General features: G+C 40.0%; 1 protein-coding gene across 1 annotated transcript in view; it reads right to left on the bottom strand.

The window, feature by feature from the left end:
• Window positions 1–5049, bottom strand: part of LOC308137127 (FYN-binding protein 1) — a gene marked incomplete at its 5' end in the record, with an annotated part of 11695 nt that extends 6646 nt beyond the window's left edge. Inside the window, 2 exons of the mRNA XM_080505701.1 lie at window positions 124–688; window positions 5038–5049. Coding sequence (XP_080361827.1) covers window positions 124–688; window positions 5038–5049 — 577 coding nt within the window. The remainder of the gene's footprint in view (window positions 1–123; window positions 689–5037) is intronic.
• Window positions 5050–21285: the final 16236 nt, after the last annotated feature.

The raw sequence follows: 21285 nt of genomic DNA, 5'->3' as shown, positions 1-21285 counted from the left end.
TTTTTTTTTTTAAACATAATTTTTTGTAGTTACTCTGAAAGATTAAATAAAAATAACAAACACCACAACAAACAGAATATTTAATTCGAACCATGTGAAATCATACAAGACGCAGAAACTTACCAACACTATTTCTTAAAGCACCGAGAGCAGATCCCTGCTTGAGCCTGAGAAAAGGATCCAGGTCGACACTGGGAGGCCGTTTTGGTTTTAATGGCCGCGGTCCCTCGGGGGGGAAAGGCCTCCTCAGCGGGATCACGTCGCCGGCACTCCTCTGTCGGGGCGGCTGTCGGCGTGGAAGAGTGGAGGCGGGAGAAGGCGCCACAGCCAGAGCCGGTCCGGGTTTGGCTCCTAAAGTCTTCTGCTGCCTCAGCATGTTCTGCAGCAACTCCCCCGTCTGCCTGACCTTGCGGATGTCTCCCGGCTGAGCGCTCGCTCTGACCGCACAGCTGGAAGCAGACTGGCTGTGGTCTGCCGCCGGGAGCCTCAGTGGGACAGGTGCGGCTGACGGGGCGGGCGGCGTGGGTGACAGTCTGCTGGCGAGCTCATCCCCGGCCACCGGCAGGACGGCTCGCCCAAATCCAGGCCGCGGAGACTTTGGTGAGCCGCTGTCGCGACTGCTGGTGTCCGAGGTGTTGTGTTTGTTGTTGAACCTGGCTCTCAGAGCCTTGACATCAACGCTCTCCTGCTGAAAACGACACAGGAACACAAACTCAGCTGCAATGCCTGTGTTTCTGAAGCAGGAAGTCAGCAGCACACTGGGTATGACCCCCCCCCCCCCCCCCCTCATCTCCTCTGCTCTATCGTTACAGATGTAAGGATGCACAATGCAACACCTCCGTTTCCTGGTAGATTTGATCCGCACGGAGCTCTGAAGTCACTTACGTGTAAAACTCACAACTCACAACATCAAGGAACACAGAAAACAATTCTAACAAATCACTTCACATCATTTTGTAAATATAAAACTAAAGGTTTGCAGGAAAGTTTGTATTTTTGTTGAAATATGTTTCTTATACCACTAATCAGATACTTTCGCTCTATTTTGTTAGCATCTGGCTAATGACTTTATTTTCAGTCATTTTAGGTTTATCTTATATAAAAAGGTGGGCATGATGTTGGTTTGGGTATCAGTCCTGGTGTTACTGGATCAAATTGCAGCTTTTGATACAGCAGACAACCAATCATTTTAAATACACAAAAACTCCTGGTTTAACTGTCTGGCACTGTTTTTAACTGCTTCAAGTTCTGCTTCCAAGAGAAAATATTTCTGTATGGATCTCCTCAGAAATTCTTAAAATTCAAATGCGGTGTGCCACCAGGCTCCATTTTAAGCCCAATTCTTTTTAACTGATATATATCATCAATGCAGCTGGTATAGACTTTCACAGCTATGCTGATGATATTGCCCTGTCTAGTAAAGACATGCGATCAATCGATGACTTTTTTAGTTGTATTTTAGATATTAAAATCATGGATGGCAGAAAACTTCCTTCATCTCAAAATGTGGACGAATTCAAAAGAGAAACATTTATGTAGATTACAGGCACTGTCTTTAAAAACATTTGATCAAGTAAAGAACTTGGCCGTCATTTTGGACTCTGAGCTTAGTTTGATTCCACATGTAAAGCATGTGGTTAAAACTGGTTTTTATCATCTTAGATACCTTAATACCCAGAGTTCACCCATTTCTCTCTCTTGAACTGGAAATCACAAATCATGCAAAAGTAGAAATATTTTTAAAAAGCAGTTGACAAACAAAAAACAAATGCTCTACAAATGTAAATAATTTGTTGGTGAGCAAAGCACTGTACAATGATCTGATTGTTCCTTCTTCCATAGCTGAACTACTGTGTTGAAGATGCTTTAAAAATAAGCATCCAATCAATCTTCATTTTACAGAAAAGAATCATAAGAATAATCAGTTGGAAAAAGTATAGAGATCCAAGAAATTCATTATTCATTCAGTTGAAATTGTTGAAATTTCACCACATAGATTATAATATTCTACAAATGATGTATGAAGCTCATAAAGAAACTTTATCAGTCGGTGTTCTGAACAAAAGAGCTTAACTTGAAACGACCTAAAAGATTTAGGATCAAATTAATAAAATGCTGTATTTCTGTAAAAGGGGTCAAGTTATGGAACAATCTAGACAAGCAATTAAAATAATCTATAGCACATGCATGATATAAAAGTGTACTTTAAACCAGTATATCATTTAAATACAAAGAAAAAAAGTAATTATAGTATTACAGTGCTGTCATGACAGAAAACTAACATGAATGAAAGTGGCTGTTCAGGCCTCTCAGAAAAATAAAAACTGAACTATTTATTCAATAGTTTATGTTTGATATGTACATACAATGACAGGGGGTGGGGGGATAGTAGGTATTTCCTTTTATTTATACTCTGTAAAGCACTTTGTGCCTCATTTTATTGTGCTCAAAGTTCTTAATAAAGTTGCTTGATCTTCATGTATAAACTGAAATACACAATCTTATGCTCATTTCTGGCTTAAAGCAATGTCAAGCATGGTTGACGATAAATTTCCTATGTTGAGTCAATAAATTAAATTAACTTAATGTAATAATAACTCACAGATTGAAGCTCAGCTGTGAAAGGATGTTTTATAATTTAGTCATTGATAGCGATGACTCAAGTCAATTATAGATTAGACAGCACGTCCCGCCAGTAACGACGTATATTTAACCACCAGCAGAGTGGTATTGTTTACTGTTGTGTTTGTATTTGTCAATTTGATGGGGTGAGTTCAATTTTCAGAAGCTGACAGACACGCCCACTCGTACAAACACACAGACGCAGGGATACGTCTCTTAGGGTTTCAGTCACAAAGGTTTCCTTTTTTCAGCTTATTGTAATTTATTTATTTGATATTAGTTTCCAGAATCGATACCCTCACAGTGTGTGTGCATGTCATGGATTCAAACAGCAGTCAGGTCTATCTGTGTGGACGTGGCCTGTTCTCTCTGAATGTGGGTTTCCTCCACCAGTCCAGTTTTCTCCTGCAGTCCCTAAACATGTGTGTGAGGTTATCTTGGGCCCTAAAAGTGGTGAGTGTGCGAGGATGTCCAGGTTGCACCCTGCACTCCTTGAACAGGATAGAGAGGTATAGAAGATGGATGGATGGGTGGATGGGTGGATGGATGGATGGATGGATGGATGGATGGATGGATGGATGGATGGATGGATGGATGGATGGATGGATGGATGGATAGATGGATGTAGATTGAGGTGGCAGCACAGTCTAATAGTGGCTACATTTCTTCTCATGCAGTGAGAAATCCCCCAGTCTGTGTCTTTATTTTCTCCATACTCCGGTTTCCTCCCTCCATGAATTCAAAATACATTTGAGGGTCAGTTGGTGATGAATTATTCACCTGCAGATGTAAATGTGAGTCGTTGTCTGTCTCTCTGTGTTTGTCTGTGAGGGACTCAAGGTTGACCGGTTCAAGACGTACAGTATCCTGTCTACACACCACAAACCTTCACATTCACACTTAAGAGCAGTTTTAAAGTCAACAAATGATGTGAGACGAAACCCTGCGTACCAGGAACAAACCCACATGCACATTGAGAAAACATGCAAACGTCACTGAAAAAGGTTTCAAAACCATATTTTTGCAATGAGGCGACAGCAAATGTGGCCTGGATGGTTGTCCTTTTTATGTTACTGGCCTTCACTTCGGACAGAAGACACATTCACCCAACAGCAACAGAGCTGCTCTGCAACACCTTCCACAAAGTGTTATTAGAGGTTTACAATCTTGCTCCTTATGCATGGAGAACAGTGGGCTAGGACACGTAGGGACAGAACCTCTGGAGCCACAGGCAACCCTTTGCCATCCACCTTCTACACTGCTTTATCCTGGTCAGGGCTGTGTGGTGCTGGATCCAATCAGGGTACAGCCTGGGCAGGTCACCAGTCCATGACAGGACAAGGAGAGAGAGATAATCACAGGATAGAGGCTTTTTAGAGTCACCATTTGGCTACGTAGAGGAAGTCCATGCGTACACGGGAAGAACATGCATTGAACCCACGTCGGTCTTGCTATGAGGTGAAAGAGCTCACCACTATACCACCTTGCGGCTGACAACTCAGTACCATCTTATGTAAACCTTCTACCGTCTAACAGGCAATTCTTTCAAGTATATTTTGGAAACTATAACACAGCAATCATTGTACTGTTTTGCTGTGCTGAGGGGATTTTTGAAATTCACAACTTTTTCAAAGGCTATTCGTTGCTTCAGCTGTGCTCTTTCACGTATTTGGTTTGATTTTACAATGGTTTGACAGTAATAACAGCCACGGCTCATGGAAGAATCATGTGACCTTCAAGTTAACATTTCAGAGAGGAAAGTTTTGAAGCGGTCGACCAGCTGGTGGTTGGTGGAGTTGAAGTGGCCGAGGGTGAGATGGAGGCAGATGATCTGCTGCTTTGACCATTGAAGAGAGCAGCTGAATAACAAGGAAGGCTTTTATTTTCAATCTGTCCATATGTTGGAGATTGGGCTGTCCTTGTTTACAGTTTAAGAGAAGTCAGATAGGCAGGGATCATCTGAGGGTAAAATGTCCCCCCAAAAGTTATTGACACACTCCTCTTCAAATTATAGTTGTCATGTGAGGATAATGCACTTGACAAGGAAAAAATTGTAACACATAAGGATAGAGGTTTCTAATTCGGGTGCTAAAATGGGAATGGGGTGTGTCTACCTACAGACAGAGGGCAGAGTCGGTTGGTGTTTGGGAATCCTGAATCAACTGAAGTGAGTGATGTTGAGGGAGAAGAGCCATCCACTTTGGTTGACCTTTCAACGCAATGCTTTGCATATCTGTAATAATCGCAGTCAACTGACCTGACTTCGGACAAAGTTCTGGGTTCATATTTCTGATATTGATGTTGATGCAACAGTGGAACAGTGTTAATAGTAAAAGGAGTTTGCATGAAGCTGTAACTAAGTCAGACAGACAATGAAGAGCAGCAGGAAGTGCCTGTGGCCACACAGCTCCTCACCTCAGCCAGCATCCTGCACTGGTTACCATGAAACCTCCCTCTGCTCTCACCTCTGCACCAATAAGATGCAACCTCTGCATGAGACCCCCCCCCCAACCCCAACCCCCCCACCCCCCCCCACCCCATCTCTCTATGTGTCTCTTGTAGTTTTGACATGTTCATCGTGTCTCTCCAACGCTGCTAGAAAAGGAAGCAGAGAAAAGGTTTTTCTTTCTCTTTCACCACAAAATACACACACACACACACACACACACACACACACACACACACACACACACACACACACACACACACACACACACACACACACACACACACACACACACACACACACACTCAGAAAGGGGCTGTGCAGGTGTGTTGCAGACAAAAAAAAAAAACTGCATTTGAAAAGTTATTTCACACATTTTGGCAACGACGCATGAAAAAGCGAGACTCCAGGACATGAATTCATCCTCCAAACATCACTTCAATACACGATTGTTAAATATATGTGTTGCCCTAAGATAAATATAGCCATGAATAGTAGATATTAGTTAAATGAACAGTGAGTCCAAACTAAAACGGATTCGATTTTACTTTCACTCTCCATGTTCATAGGTTACATAAACTCCCTCTCACAGATTAAATCCAACATTTGTATTTTGAATTACATGTAAATTTTACTTCATCCTCAAGTAAAAAAAAAAATTACGTTAAAGAAGATGGATAAATTGATCAATTTAAAAACAAATTTTTTTGCAGTGCATAGAACACCAAAAAATACCCCCCCCCCCAAGAGAATTATATTGTTTTTGTCTTTGCGATCATTGTTGTGATTATTTTGGTTTTTGCTCTGTTGTTGCTCAGGCTGGTTTAATCTCATGGCAGTTGGAAAATATTTGGATCACTGTGATTATTGTATTATTATGAAAGAAAAATGTATGCAGCACTAACAAGGGTATTGTATATATCTCCCCACCCAGTCTATCTCTGTCTTTCCTCTCCTCTCCTCCATCCTTTCACCCCAACCGGTCCGCAGAATGCCGCCACCTCTAAGTCTGGTTTCTGCAAAGGTTTCTCCCTGTTGGGGGAGTTTTTCCTTTCCACAGTCGCAAACACACCTGCTTGCTCATGTGGATATGTTGGGCTTTTCTATTTTCTCTATAAAAGCACATTGGAATGACTGTAATGTATTTAAAAAAAAAACAAAAACATTTTATTAAAAAAAAAAAAGAGAGAGAATTACAATCTGTTTCAATAAATAGATTTTTCAATAAAGGTGCACTTGAGCAGTGGATCTGCAGGCAACAGCTAATAAAGCTGATTAACTGATTTGATTGTCATCACTGACGCATCACTGGGCAACAACAAAAAAAGTCCTGAAAAGCAAGCGGAGCATCATTCAAATGGAAAACGAGCAGGAAATACAGACTGTCTACTATTTAAACACTGACAGATATTCGGAATGAAACAGCCCAATGTTCTCTGTGAATCATTAACCTGTGGCGCCTGTGTCATACTGCTTTGTTTCATCAACAGCAGCAGGAACAATATCTTTCAAACTCAAACTTCTGTTTCCTTTTTTGGTTCAAAGAAAATATTATTCAAGCCTTTTTGAGTGTAGATATGAGAGAAAACTTGAAGGTTTGACACAACTTGTGGATGTGCCGTGATGAGAAACTCTGACATAGTAAAAAGCAGGGGAACACTTTCAACATGAGGCTCAGTGAGCGCTGTTACATATAGATGGTGAAGGAAGTGAGGTGCCTCAGTGTGGTGAAAAGGTTCAAATGTGCTGCTGACCTGCGTACAAAACCAGAATATTTATAAACACAGCTGTAATGAAGATGAGTTAACTATAGTGAACGAGGAAACCCAAGAAAAGAGGTATAGGAGGAGTAACAGGTCCATTAATATGTCGGTGTGAAAAAGTGAAGACAGAGCTTTCTGAAGGACAGTTTCTTACCATGATTGTGGCTTTAGTGGTGGTTTACTGATGCATAAAGTGATCCATGTCCAGCTCAGTATCCAGAATGATGCTGCTGCACTGGCAGCTACATGTCCTGTGTCACTAAACACACACCAAATGAGGAAATGCTCTCAGTGAGTGTGGGGCTGCGGGAGGACTGACGTGACACAAGGGATTCTTACCAGAAATAGTCTCATGGTCAAAAAGTGTTTTTTGTTTTCACTTCTTCAGAGGAAACAAAGGAAATTTTAGTATCACTGGCAGATTTTTAATCCTTCTGTCCTGTTGTGTTTTATTCTTTAATTATGTGACGGCAGGAGGTGAGAGAAGTCAGCAGAGGTAGAAGAAAAGAAGAAGAAAAAAAACCTGATGTGTTAAAGGTAATTCAAAGGTAAAGGTAAAGGTAATTCAAAATGATATCTGTTTTATTCTACTTTTACTTGTCAAGCAAAATGAATGCTCTTCATATAAATCTCAATATCATTCATCATACATTTCCCTATCGTCAAAGTGATCTGCCCTTAGATATCAATAATGAAGATTCCACTAAAACTGAGGTTTTTATGAGTCAATTCATTTGTAGCACTTGTTATAAATCTAAAGTAGTTAAAGTTTGGAGAATCATAGATATCCTGTATATAAAGACTTATAAGGTACTTTAAATTAAAAGCAACAGGAGAAGTGTGAGCGGTTCCCAGCAGCAGTTAGTAATAACACTTAACAACACACACACAAATAATTACCTGATTGTGTGTGACAAAGCCTGCGCAGTATGATATTTTCAGACTGCTCAAACACCCCAGAAATATGAGTCAGCTGGTGAAAGGAGCAACCAAAATAAGCTGCTGATCTCTTATGAATTTAAATCTTATGGAGAAAAAGTGCATTTATTTCAATAGAAATGATTAGAACTGTATTTCAAGTGTAAGAATACTCTAATCTATACAATGACCAGTCTGATTTATTGTTCCCACTTTTAAGTTCCTCAGGAGAGTTTCACCAATGGACCTGTATTTAAGGTGCTTTCCAAATATCTAGATTGATGTGAAACATTTTGCACAATAACATTAATCTCAGTCTCAATTCCTTTTTTTCTTCTTCTTCTTTTTTTTAATAACTTAACAAAACACTGAACAGAGATTTCCCAGATTGTTATCTATCACATATATAACACTATAACTAAAACGTCACCTTTAAAATTAAAACATCTAAGATCAAGTTTGTCGCGGGTCTCTTCAGTTTAACTTCATTGCTGCAGCCTTTTCTTGTGCGATTTACTTTACTAATTATTAATCAAGTACTAATGATGAATTAAACTACACACTTGTTAAAATCATCACTTACAGAAGAAATAGTGAAAGAGGATTTTTTTTTAAAAAGGACTCCTGAGATTGACAGCGACATGGAGCATGTTGTCCCCTCACACCTGTTCATCACAGCAGAGGATCGTTGATCAAGGTGGAGGACGACGTTGCTCCTGTGGCTCCAGTGGGAGTGTAAGAATGTAAAGGGTGCTGGTTGAAAGCTGTGGGTGAGGTGGGATTGCCGACTGCAGCCCCTTCCATCAGACCTCCAGGCTGGGGTCCCACTGCAGGGAGTGCTGAGACTCCGGGAGGTGCCCAGCCTGACATGCCTCCAGGCAGGGATCCAGCCGGACCTGCCCACGGGTTTCCCATGGGCCTCTGCTGGCTCCAGGCCACGGGGGAGGGAGAGTACGGGGGGCCTCCTGCTGGCTGCGCTGGGAACATGGAGAGGATCTGGGAGGTGGAGAGCATTGGTTTATATTGCTCCTGCTGTGGAGGCTCTGAGAGACAAAACAAAGAAAGAAAGAAGATAACATAGATAGAATCTTTAAAACAACAAAATCAAGGTGAACGCTGGAGAAAAACCACAACAATCCATCCAGGAAGACGAGGACGTACAGAGGAGAACTGAACCACTCACGATATGTTATGAAGACTAAATGGCAACGCAACGCAACGCAACGCAACACCCGCCCACACACACACACATACACTTTCTGTATCTACTAACCTGAACAGGTGTTGCTGATGTCGACGGTCTGGGTGGGTGTGAGCGGATCCTCCAGCGGGGTGGAAAACACTTCCATCAGCTCATTATGGGAAGCGATCTGCAGAGAAAAGAAAATAACTAAATGTCTAAAGCTTTATCTAAATTACTTCTGTTTTTATGGGGGTTGTCATTATTTTTTTTTTTTAATGGAGCTCCATGTTTGCTACCTGGACAACAAAATAGCAATAAAGTTTATGAACAATAAATGTAAATACCATTGGTGTAACTGCTCAGAAAGGTAGTCTCACACTGAGCATACGAGAATAAGCTGTCCTCTACCTTCACATCTCTAATATAACTAATATAGTTGAGGTCTAATTGAGGTTTTGGACCTTTTAATCAGAAAAAAAAACTAAATAATAAATGCAGGTTCTGATCAGGAAGTGCTTCATTTCTGGAATGGGTGCAACACGAATCTGTCTGCATGAAAACATCTCCATTATGAGTATTATGGAATATTTTTTACCTCTTTTGACAAACTGGCTGAAGACTCGGGTCGAGGACTGAAAACCAGCTCTGGATCATCTCCCTGATAAATCACAGTCAGTGAATCACAGACTTGTTAAAACGTTGGCATTAAAAAAAAAAAGACAATGATGCGATATATGACTGTCGTGTTCAACAAGAAATTGATATAATATTAAATACTCAGCTGAATGTGACAAAATGACAGTCACAATCTCACTTCATTTACAGTGTTGTGAAGTACCGCAGTTGAATCTGACAAAGTTTTCTAACTTGCCACAGCTTGGTTACCACTGCCATACCCGTTCTTAAAATAAGATGGTATACAGAGTCACTTAAAGAAATAGCAGGAGCATCAGTTACCACAACAATAGTGTCGCCTGGAAAATTCAATTTACCGTCTGAACCCAATCTGCAATAATGCAACTACCAACTGATGAGATGAGCCCAAATGCCTAAAGCCAGGTGAAGCACTGACCAGCACTGAAGTGACTCAATACCCCCACCTAATGGACAACAGATGCATGACTGAACACCTCCATACTGTCCCTTTAAATAATGAGCCTCACAAAAACTTCAAAATACATGCAGCTTCTAGAAAAAAGCTGACAAACAGCGGAGCATTTTAAAAAACTTTTTCGAATAGTGAACAAAAAAAAAAAAAAACTTGGTTAAATACAGTCTTTAGCACAGGGCAGTGAAAACTGCAGTGTATGTAGTTAGGAGTGTGTATAAAATATTTGATTTTGAGGAAGGTTGGGCAGTATACAGTGAAAAAAAGTGTGCTTTTTTTGTGACTTTCCTACTGTGGCCTGTATATTGATATCAAAACGGATAAATTATAAATATTTTCTTGGAGACTGGTTGTTCACGTCCGACAGTTAACTTACCTCAGCCATGGAGGCTGTACCGTCATTTAAGGGCAGTAAGGGAATGTTCTGCAAGACAAAGAACAATTTAAAAAACACAGAAACTAAACGCAAATCCACTCTGACAAAGACTTGTAAGGCTTTTTGCCTAACTTGTGCTGGTGGCGCCGGTTCGGGTTCTCGGGGTGCATCTTGGTCCACACTCTGGCATATCTCAATAATGTCCGCCACAACTGCAGCGGCCTGAGAAACATAAATCACACAAATACAATAACTGCAGAGTATTAAAATGTCTTTTTTTTTTTTTTTTACCAGGGGCTGACAGGACTCTTTAATGTGCATGTTATTTCTCTCAGTGTTGCCATGTTTGTAAATTATAAATCACTTATAATATGGAATTCACAATATGCCTAGAAAAAGCTGCATAAATATAATATATATATATATATATATATATATATATATAGTAGGCTATAGTAAGACATCAGAGTACATATGAAGATTGTGCTGTAGTACATTTCTGCCCCCCAGTTGTGCAATTCTAGTGCTGCAACTGTAAATATTGGTAGAATGATCATAAACTATGGAATAAAATAAGTTGTTAAAAACAAAATACCAAAGTAATTTCACCAATTTCGCCAGAAAATATTTGATTGCAAGGTTTGTCTGGGAGTCTGTTAAGGATGTGAATGTCAGGTTTCATCATTGATGTCTTCATGTTTTTATGCTTTTATTCTCTGTAAGGTGACCTTGGGTGATGGTGATGATGATGATGATGATGATGATGTAGATTATTATTATTATTATTATTATTATTATTTTTGTGCCACATGAAACAGAAGTGATTTTATTGATGTGTCCATGGTGTTAATGCTGGTTGTATAGTCTGTTTATGCAGATCCAGTCTCTCTCTAACTGTGTGTTTGTTGAAAGGCACCGGTCTGTTTCTCCTGTCTTTGTTTGTTCATGTATTTAATACCATGAACAAGTCAAATCTCTGTGAAGTCATGTTCATGTTTTGTCGTGGAGTTCCCCTCTCTGTACTTTGTACTTTCTACAGTATATATGCGCTATGCGGCCTCTCTGCCTCTGCTCGCTTGTTTGTTTGATGTCACCTAACAGCTTTTGCTTTTTAAATTTTTTTTTGCTTTTGCTCTCCCTCAAACAGAGGTTCATGTAGATTTTGGAATCTAGTGACTTCCTGGACTCGTCCTGTACCAACGTTTTTTCAAAATAAACCGTCTCTATCCAAAACTGTGTGTATGACCTTCTTCCAGAGGTGAGTCCTGTCACCTGATTGGCCGTCTTGATGTAGAAGAGGATGTGGCTGTCATGGTGCTGGTAGATATAGGCGAAAGCTCTGGGGTCAGACCCGTCCCTGGTCAAGGAGCTGATGTTGCTCTTCTCCTGGGTGTGAAGAACAATCTGAAAGGTGATGAAACACCAAGGATGTTCAGTTATTCACTTTACTGTTAACTGACTGGAAATAGAAAGAAAAACTAAGGTTTTCCAAGCTTTAATCATATATAATCAATATGTGTGAAAATACAGAGAGGCTACATAACAAAATACAAAGAATAGATGTAGTGTGTCGCGGAACATTTCAGAATGTTTGGGATCTCCTTTCTTCATTATTAACCTGTAAATGTCTTGTTTCCCTTAAACGCTATCAGGATGGATGGAAGGACCATGTCAAAAATGTGTTTGCAGTGAGTGGAAAGAAATTAAAATTAAATGTAATTCAAGCTCAATGTCTGAAACACAGAAAAAAAAGCGCAGGACCATTTTTATTACCCCCCCCCCCCCCCCCACAAACATAATCAACACGTTAAATTAAGTAAAACTTTTAAACTCAGGTGGGCTCATATATTAGTTTATGTGATGAATGAATGTCGGAGAAGTTGGAGAGCAGCTTTATAACCCAGGACTGTGTCGGCTGCAAAGTAAAAAAAAAAAAAAAGAAATGCGTTGGTGTTTGACTTCAATTCAGTGGGAAACCACAGCAGCTGCAGCTTCTGCTGCATGTGCTAAGCAAACAATCTATCTTCAAGCACCAAATCAAGATGGCACGACACTTCCAGGACAGCACAGCGATGAGGGAAAACACTGACAAGGCTGCATCGTATTGATTCCTGTGGATCCCTGTCTGTTTTAGATTCTCTTCATACTCCAGCACATCTGATTGAGGATGAATCCATCTACGTCACGCCGCTCTGCAGAAGCTCCATGACAAATATCTACGAGACTTTTTGGTGCGACAAAACATGTAAAACGAACACAGCCGGACCAGGATGGGGGGGAATAGTGGCGACTCACCCCGGTCCTCTCGTCCACAATTTTCAAGCAGCCGGAGCAAATTTTAAACCAAATCCTCTGCTTGTGTCTCCCTTGTTTTCTGGATGCTTCCTCAATGCCCTTCACACACACACACACACACGCACACACACACACACACACACACACACACACACACACACACACACACACACACACACACACACACACACACACACACACACACACACACACACACACACACACACACACACACACACACACACACACACAGGAAGACAGAAAGAACCAGAATAAGTTGCACGAAGAGTAACTTGAAAACCAAACATTGTTCATGGAACCACAGAGTTCATAATTACATTCAAGCCAAGCAGCAAAACTTATTATAATTTATCTTCTGCACACCGTCTATCCAGTTTATCCAGGTGGCACCAGTTCAACAGGACACGTCACCTTTGTGCCAAAAGGCTCCAAGCTTGGAATCAAACTTTCTCACTGTGAAGCTCCAACCACCACTCCAATCAAACTTTGTGTTTATCACGGCCTTTTATCATTTATCTGTCTCTAAGTTTCAAGGAACAAACCTCTGTAGTGCTGGTGGGGTTTCTATCTTAGGGGAAATTACAGATTGCCATTGACTGAATAGTGATCCTTGTATGAGAGCAATGAGTCCAACAATGAACGCATAATTATAATTTACAATTTAAAAAAAGAAACACAAGTCTTAGTTTGTCATTAATGTCAACATCAGTGTCAGGATTTTAATCCATGTCTGCGGATAGAGACTCCCAAATCATGCATGTTGTGAAATAACTAAGAGTATTTGGTCCTGTGTGACTGAAATAAGAAGAAGAATTCATAATAATTATTCGTCCTGAAAACAAACACTCAGTTACTGCATTAGTCAGTTATCAAGAATCTCCTCCACCTCAGTATCACTTTTACTGAAACTTGTTGTAACTTTTTCTTCCTTTTTATGCATCACTAGTTATTCTGTGCTTGTGAAATCATATGAGAAATGTGGGTCAAGATGATTGAGTCTTTAATAAGAGAAAGACGATAGAAGTAGAATATGATCTCCTCTGGTATTACAGTAATGCATTTTATTTCATGCTCAGCCAACTTAAAACCACTGTAACAACCCCGAGGGCTGTGTCTGTTTTTTTCCAATTATTGTTATTTTTTCTCTTACTCTGAAGCTTTTGAGATGAATTCCATAACATGACTTCTATGATGCAAAACTCCTCTGAGATTAAAGGGTCTGAAGTCCCTGACATGTCCGGAGTCATCGGGTTATCACACCAGGATATTCGGCAGTTAACATTTTCCCACAAGTGGAAACAAGAAAGCAACTTTTGAGGAAAAGTATGTGCGTTAAATGTAAACTTTAGAAGTGACTTTGGTTAATATAAAATGGTCTCATTTCACGTGCTGCAATAAGAACACCGGGTCAAGCTGGAGCTTAACGTCATATTTGAAAGTTTAAGAATCAAGTCACGCTGAAAGTTGACATCTAAGAAGAACAAACAAATTACCCACAAAGTTTATTTTCATTATTTTTTCTGACAGTTTGTTTATCTTGAGTCTGGAGGAAGTATGAACGTCACTGAGTCGCCACACTTGATAGCACACTGCCGCACTCTGGAAATCTGGCAAAACTGCAAGTCGTCACATTTTCTCATCGACGGAAACCAACAGCTTTTTGATCGTGCACTCTGTGGGCTTTGTTTTTCTCTAAAGATGCTTTTGATGTTTGGGAGATTTAGACGTCAGCTCAACACAGCGACTCGATTTCAGGCTCGTCAAACTATTCCTCAGCCAGATTTCCTGTGTAGCAGCGGGGCCTCGTGTTTTGTTTGTGTCTCCTTAAATAAATTCCTTTCACTTGTCTGGTTACTTTGTCATGAAGTAGATATGTGACAAGAAATGAGATTGTGGTTGACTGTAGAGGAGATAATTGATTTCCACTCGCAGCTGCTTATATTTCTTACGACAACACTTGAGATAACTTTCATTGGGAAAAGTTTTAAGTCTGGCCTCGACAGTGACTCGCTTCCAATCACAACACCTGCTGACGACACACTTTAACCTCACTCGTCATTTGATCTCAGATGGCCGGTGTTTGTTTTTCATTTTCGCCTGAAGACCAGAGGATCACTGTCGCAGATAAGGAACCGGATCTAATGAAGACACGACCGTGGAGAGTTTGTTTTGGAGGTGGACCACAGACCTTCAGCTTCATCATGGAATCCCAGCACATTTTCTCTCCCTGGGCGGCAGGCACTGGGTCCATGCCAATCAGCTTGGCCCTGTAGCGGACCCCGTCTCCATGGAAACGGGACTCAAAGTCAGCGTGTGTGCCGTTGACTCCTGGGAAATGAGGGGATGGTGGGTCAAACGATGAGGAAAAAGGCATAAGTGCATTAATGAGTTCTGTCCGAACGATTAAAGCTCATGTCTATTTATTATTTTAATATCTTGGAAAGTCCTTTATTGTAATGCCTCTGTGTTTGCATACTTGCTGTGTTTTGTGTGTTCACACGTGTAAATATTTACATGCATGTTTCTGACTGATCTTAGCAAGTTTGTTTGTGTTTATATGCTCTGAATCTGTTTTCTGTGTGTGAGCAGATTGTTGAACCAACGGATCCTTTGTCAATGTTTCATCTCATTTCCAGAGGGGAAGAAAAGGTAATTCAGTGATTGTGGGAATGTCAGAATGTTGTAGTGAAGCAAAGGTCGGCTTTTAAACCGCTTTGCTTGCACCACGAAGACCGTTTATTGGCTTTTATGCTGTTTAGTTTAGCAGAAAATGCAGTCAAGACACATAACCGAGGGTAATCAAGGCTGTTACACTATCACACAGTAACTGAATACTTCAAAATAATGCTAACTTATGAACATTCAATTAGTTCATGCAGAGTACAACATTTGTTCTCATGTCTAAAGAGCACAAAAGTACAGAAAATCAATGTTTTATTTTTTAGGTTTGTATTTGGCATTTAGACACTTTTAACTTTATAAAAAAAATAAGAATATAAAAATGGCACAAAAAAATGAAAATGTAGCATGACTGAGCAAATGGACCGGGTTCAAAATGTGACACCTCGTTGTGACTCTGAATCAAGCAGCCAAAGTGAGACGAAGACACAGCACCACTTTGTGGCGTTTATGAGCTTTTAAAAATGCTGCTTCAGCACTTTATCCTAAAAATGTGACTCCTGCAGGTGCTGTTGGATTTTTTTTACAGGCAATTGCACTGAAATAAAAGTACAAGTTCAAGTGAACATATTCTCATAACCTTGTCATTGCTCATAATGGCTAATGGTTAACATGTCAAAGATGAATATATGGACGGCTGAATGAGGTTAAGATTATTGCTCCACAACAAAATGCCTGACATGAGACACTCTTTAAATCTAACTTTTACTGTGAAAGCTTCTTGACACTGACAAATGTGTTAAACTATTTCCAGTAAGGTCTTACACTTCTATGATTCTATGAGATAGATGAGCGGTGTTTCTTAAACAGCTGGACTTTTTCCAGTGGTTCATGTTGGAGGACTGCGAAAGAACAAAACAAAGTGTCCTGCCTGAACTCTCTCACTTCCCCTCACTGTCACCGAGCTGACCGATGTACTTTACCTGCTCCAATTTTATGTTTCACTTTGGAATAAAGAGTCAATTAATGTCATAATTTCATAACTTTCATATTAACAAAATATTTAGAAAGATACCAAGGCAAAACTGTGACTTTATATTTGACAAAAAATTATATAAATGTAAAATTACAACTGTTTTCTGTATTTCTAGTCATTTAAATTGATATTACCCCCCCCCCCTTGTTTGAAGTAGTCCTTTCAGATTATCATTTGCATGAACCCATATGAATACATATTTATCACAAGGTCAGTCTATATAGCGGCTCCTTTTTACAAAAAAAAAACCCTCCACAATAACAAATTTCAAACTCACAACTAATTGTTGTATGGAGACCGTTGAATTTGCACTCCTCCTGCTGTGAACCTTCACAATCAAGACGTAACCTGATTCTCCACCAGCAGTGACAAATTAAACACAGTTGGGTTGAGCAGGTGCTATTGTTGGCAGTTTAAACCACCATAATTCATCCTGTTGATGTGCTCGTGCCAGAAAGGTTCACACGTAGATACGAGATTCGTTACCATTTTCGAACGTGTTTTGGACTTCAAAAAATGTCCTTCTTCATCTTCAATAATTCAATTTGACAGATCCTGGCAATTTAGCAAAAACCATGGAAAAATGGTGCAAAACCAAGAAATGTCTTTATTTACTGAGACAATCCAAACATGGTTTATTCATGTCACACTGTCTTTCCTTTAAGGGTATATCATGCATTTTTGTATATGGTAATTAAATATGACAAGGTTGATCTGGTACAAATTCTAAAGTGATAATTATTCATAGTTGTAATTAATATACACTGAACAATAGAGATCAACCCTACAATCACTGCAGCTTAAAGATTTTCTAAATATACCACTTACTGTCAATAATAGAATTCAATTCAATGTACAATTGTGATAAAATCATCGGGAGAAACAAAGAAACTCACTGTGAAGTAAATGAGGTGGTTGTCAAATTAAATGTCTTTGTGCATTTATGAGAAACATGCAGGGAAGAGAAGAAACAGGGGAAAATAACAATGAGGGATTTAAAAACAGACAGCAAGACGTGTCCAGAAGCGTCATTAAAAATCAGCAAATGATGCAAAGGAGTTGTCTGAACTCTCCTTCAGTCTCTTTTATTCACTTTGGATTTAGTTTTGTTTTAGGAGGGAGATTTTAAGCAGATGTATAATGGCAGACTTTCTTGAGAGCGAGCTCTTGACAGTCAGCCGAAGACTCATACCTCTTGTGTTGGAGGGCAGCCAGGTCCTGACAGTAATTTGGCCGGGCGAGGGACAAGTTCCAGCCTTTTGCTCCGTCTCCATCAGGACAGCTTCTGTTTGGAAATCCAGGGTTGAGAAGGAGTCAGTATCCCTGGAACAACGAGGCTGGAACTTTTAGACTGAAATGAACATCTTATCTCAGTTGAATTACAGATATTTAGATCTGTCAACATGAAAAATGTAGGAAATTATGAGTTTCTCCTAAAAAAAATTAATAAATAAAATTGGAAGAGAGAACGACTGGTCCGTCTCACCTGCTGGGACAGTGTCTCTTCTTTGACCCGACTGCTCAGCTTGTGTCATCGCCAATACTTGTTGGAGCCAAAGGTCAGGCTGCCGATACACTGGTGATGTCATAACATCCGCTGGGAGGCTGGAATACATGGGAACTCTTGCAGGAGGCTGAAGAGGCTCTAAGTGGCTGGATAGACAGCACACACGGCTTTCCCTCTCAGCATTAAGGTCACGCATTTCCCTCGAGGACGGCCCTTGGTGGTATTTTCCAAAAATACAATCTCAACTAAGAGTTTATCTTTACGAAAGAATGTCATGCTTGCAAAAAATCTCTGCAGGACAGGGGAGAAACACCAAAAACAAACAAAAAAATTAATCGGGAAGTGAAAAAAAACCCTACATTTTAAGTAATAACTGCATCAGTCACATATTTTAAAATAATATGTCATTGTTCACCATTTTAAGTGAAAGTTAGAATTGTTTTGTGGCGGAATATATCATTATTAACCATTTATACCTTCAATATTGTTCAGCCTAATGGGAGAATTCATTACACACACATACAAACACTCGTCCACATTCGTGGACAATTTAGACACACCGATTAACCTTAAACAGATGTTTCTGGGCTGTAGGAGGAAACTGGACATGAAGCACCGGACTTAAATTGATACTGAAACTCAACACAAAGCGTTGTTGACATGACTTTTAAACAAGCAGCTCATGTTTGATCTGTGGCGTAAACTTGTGATAGCTGAAGCTAAAGGTTCTACAAGCTCTGCATTGTGATGTACAAGTTACCTCAGTTACCTGTCTCCAAGTCAAGACAAAAAAACATATTTCCGAAAAAAAAATATTCAACATGTTTTGGAGATTAAGTGAGGCCACAGTGCCTTTAGCACCGAACATGTGACCTTTAAAATGTATTAACTTGCTTTTCTTTTTTATTGCTGACTCGACAAACACCTGATGGCCAAGAGTTGAAATGTAAATTTAGTGTTCAGTGGAGAGACACAGAGCAGCTACATTTTGTGTATATGAGGCAGCAGGAAGAAGGACCCAAACAAAAGAGGACCTGGTTGACAGAAATATTTGAAAGACGTGTGGTTGGATGAAGTGCTGGCACGCAGCCAGGGGCAGGAAACACAAACCAGTCTCCAGGAAGATAAAACCTTAGGTCTACAAAAAGTAGGTCGTACATCAAAATGGCACCGTCGAGCGAGGAATCATGTCTGAATCCTCTTTAAATCTGTGCAAAATGTCAAAAATGGAATTACTTATTAACTGAACACTTGATAAATAACAAAATACATCTTCCCCAAAATTTCCTAGAAGAGATTACAATCACAGTTCAAATATATTTTTTTTGTCTATCTGCAGCACCGTGTCGTCTGAACCCGGCCATGACTCCTTCCCGCACTCGCCTCCTCTGCAGAGCTGTGCCGCCCATTATGCAAACATCCATAGATCTTGTGGGAAAAGCGTCAGTCGTGGCTTCTCCCCGGGGTAGGCTCCATTACGTCAACTACATACTGTTTATCGTATAGGCAGAAGTGTTAAGTACAACTCATCACTATGAGATCATCACAGTTCTTCTCTCAGATTAAATGAATTTTCTCCAAACTCGTCAGGGATTTCACCAACAGCGAAACGACTCTCTGTGAGTTAAAACACACACACATATATAGCAGATGCTGACTTTTGAACCTCTCATAACAAGGCAGATGAGTCTGTTCCTTTTATAATGTATTGTTTATTAAAAAAAATGATTAAAATAATTGGATTTGTGTTTTGTTTTGTTTTGTTTTGTTTCTCCATCAGATTACTGCATTCCCCAGTATGTGCCGGGGCTCATACATCTAACATGACTGTAAGTGGCTCTCAGTGGTTCACCCAGGAATGTCCACATGTGCATTTATTGGGGTCAAAGGCTATTTTCTCGACACACCGAGGAACCGTTTTTGATCACAGAACATTTCCCAGTTCATCCAGTGTGGTTTCGATTGAGCTTCAGCTGCTCAAAAGGTCGTTGGGTTTCCACAACACACAAAAGAACATGTAATCCTCCCGTTTGAGTTGAAGCACGCCACCGCAGCAGACTTGTTCTCCGTCAGTCGCCATATAAAGTGAGACGCAGGAAGCACGTATTGGAAAGCTTCACATTTTGCCATCATTTTTACGTATTTACAACTCAACATATGATCATTTGATAATTTAGTGTGATGATGTCACATTCGGATGAAAAGTTGGAGAAATGAAGCGATACAATATTTTCATTGTGGCTAATAGATATTATTGAATAACTATAAGACCGAATGACAATAAGGAGATGCAGGAACAAAATAGCTGTGAAACATTACAGACATGCCAACAAGAGCAAATAGCTCTTATAAGAGTAGAATAACGTTTATGTAATAATAATACTTTTTGTAATATGCTACAACAGCTGCTGTGCCTACAGGCTAATGTCATGGTCAATACAGTCTGACTTTTCATGTTGCTGTCAAGGGAATAGAGTTCATGAATAATGAAGCATCACTCCTGCTTTTGTTACCAACTTGATCATGTAATCAATTGAGCCTTAAGGCTAAAATCCGTAGCCTCACACATCTGAACGAATTTGTCCTAATGCTAGCAAGAGAATAAATCAGCAACTCAATTAGTTCCTGATTTTCGATGCACATATATCTTAACATTATATACAGTATATCTCTAATGACACTAATGTAACCTAACATTTTCCCCATGTATGACTGTGAAATTGAGTTTGAGCTTTTTTCACTATTTTCCCACCAAGAATTGTGACCAATTTGAGGATGAGAATCGTTTCTATACTCTGGAGAGGTTTGTCATGTCGTGTGTTGGACTGCTGTGGAGTCGGTAGAGAACTTGCAAAGACTTCACCAAACCGGCACTCCAGTTTTTTCTTTTGGGGATTTTACCAGCTGCAGTAATGCAATTAATCTTTGCAGAATGAATGTTTCATGAGCCAAATCCAGATTTCCTACTATTTATGTGATGGGACTACTCCTCGGATCAAGTGTTAAAATGAAGGGTTTGTCTCGACCGGTGTTCACCGTGGAGCTCATGCCCAGTGTCTCAAACTCAGGCAATGAATGACAAACGTATAAATTCTTTTCCCAGGACCGGGCGGGCAGTAATCTAAGCTCAGCTGTTGGAGTGTTTTCATCATCTTCTCCGTCACTGTTGGGAAATGTGAGCGTTACTTCATCCACGCAGACAATGAACCTGAACAATCCCCTCAACACTGTGATGACAAAACCTGAGCTCAACTCTCTCTTGACCTTTCCTTAATATTATTTGTAGACTTACTGTTACAGTTGAATAAAGGTGGTGGTCAATCTTCTCGGGGTCTCCGGTCAGGTAAATGTGTCGTATTCTGACTTGAAGCAAATCCTTCTCATTTAGACG

The sequence above is a fragment of the Blennius ocellaris genome (genome assembly GCF_963422515.1).
Source record: "Blennius ocellaris genome assembly, chromosome: 12".
NCBI classification, from domain to species: Eukaryota; Metazoa; Chordata; class Actinopteri; order Blenniiformes; family Blenniidae; genus Blennius; species Blennius ocellaris.
Note: the sequence above shows the minus strand (reverse complement) of the source record. Positions and strands in the feature narration are given on the sequence as shown.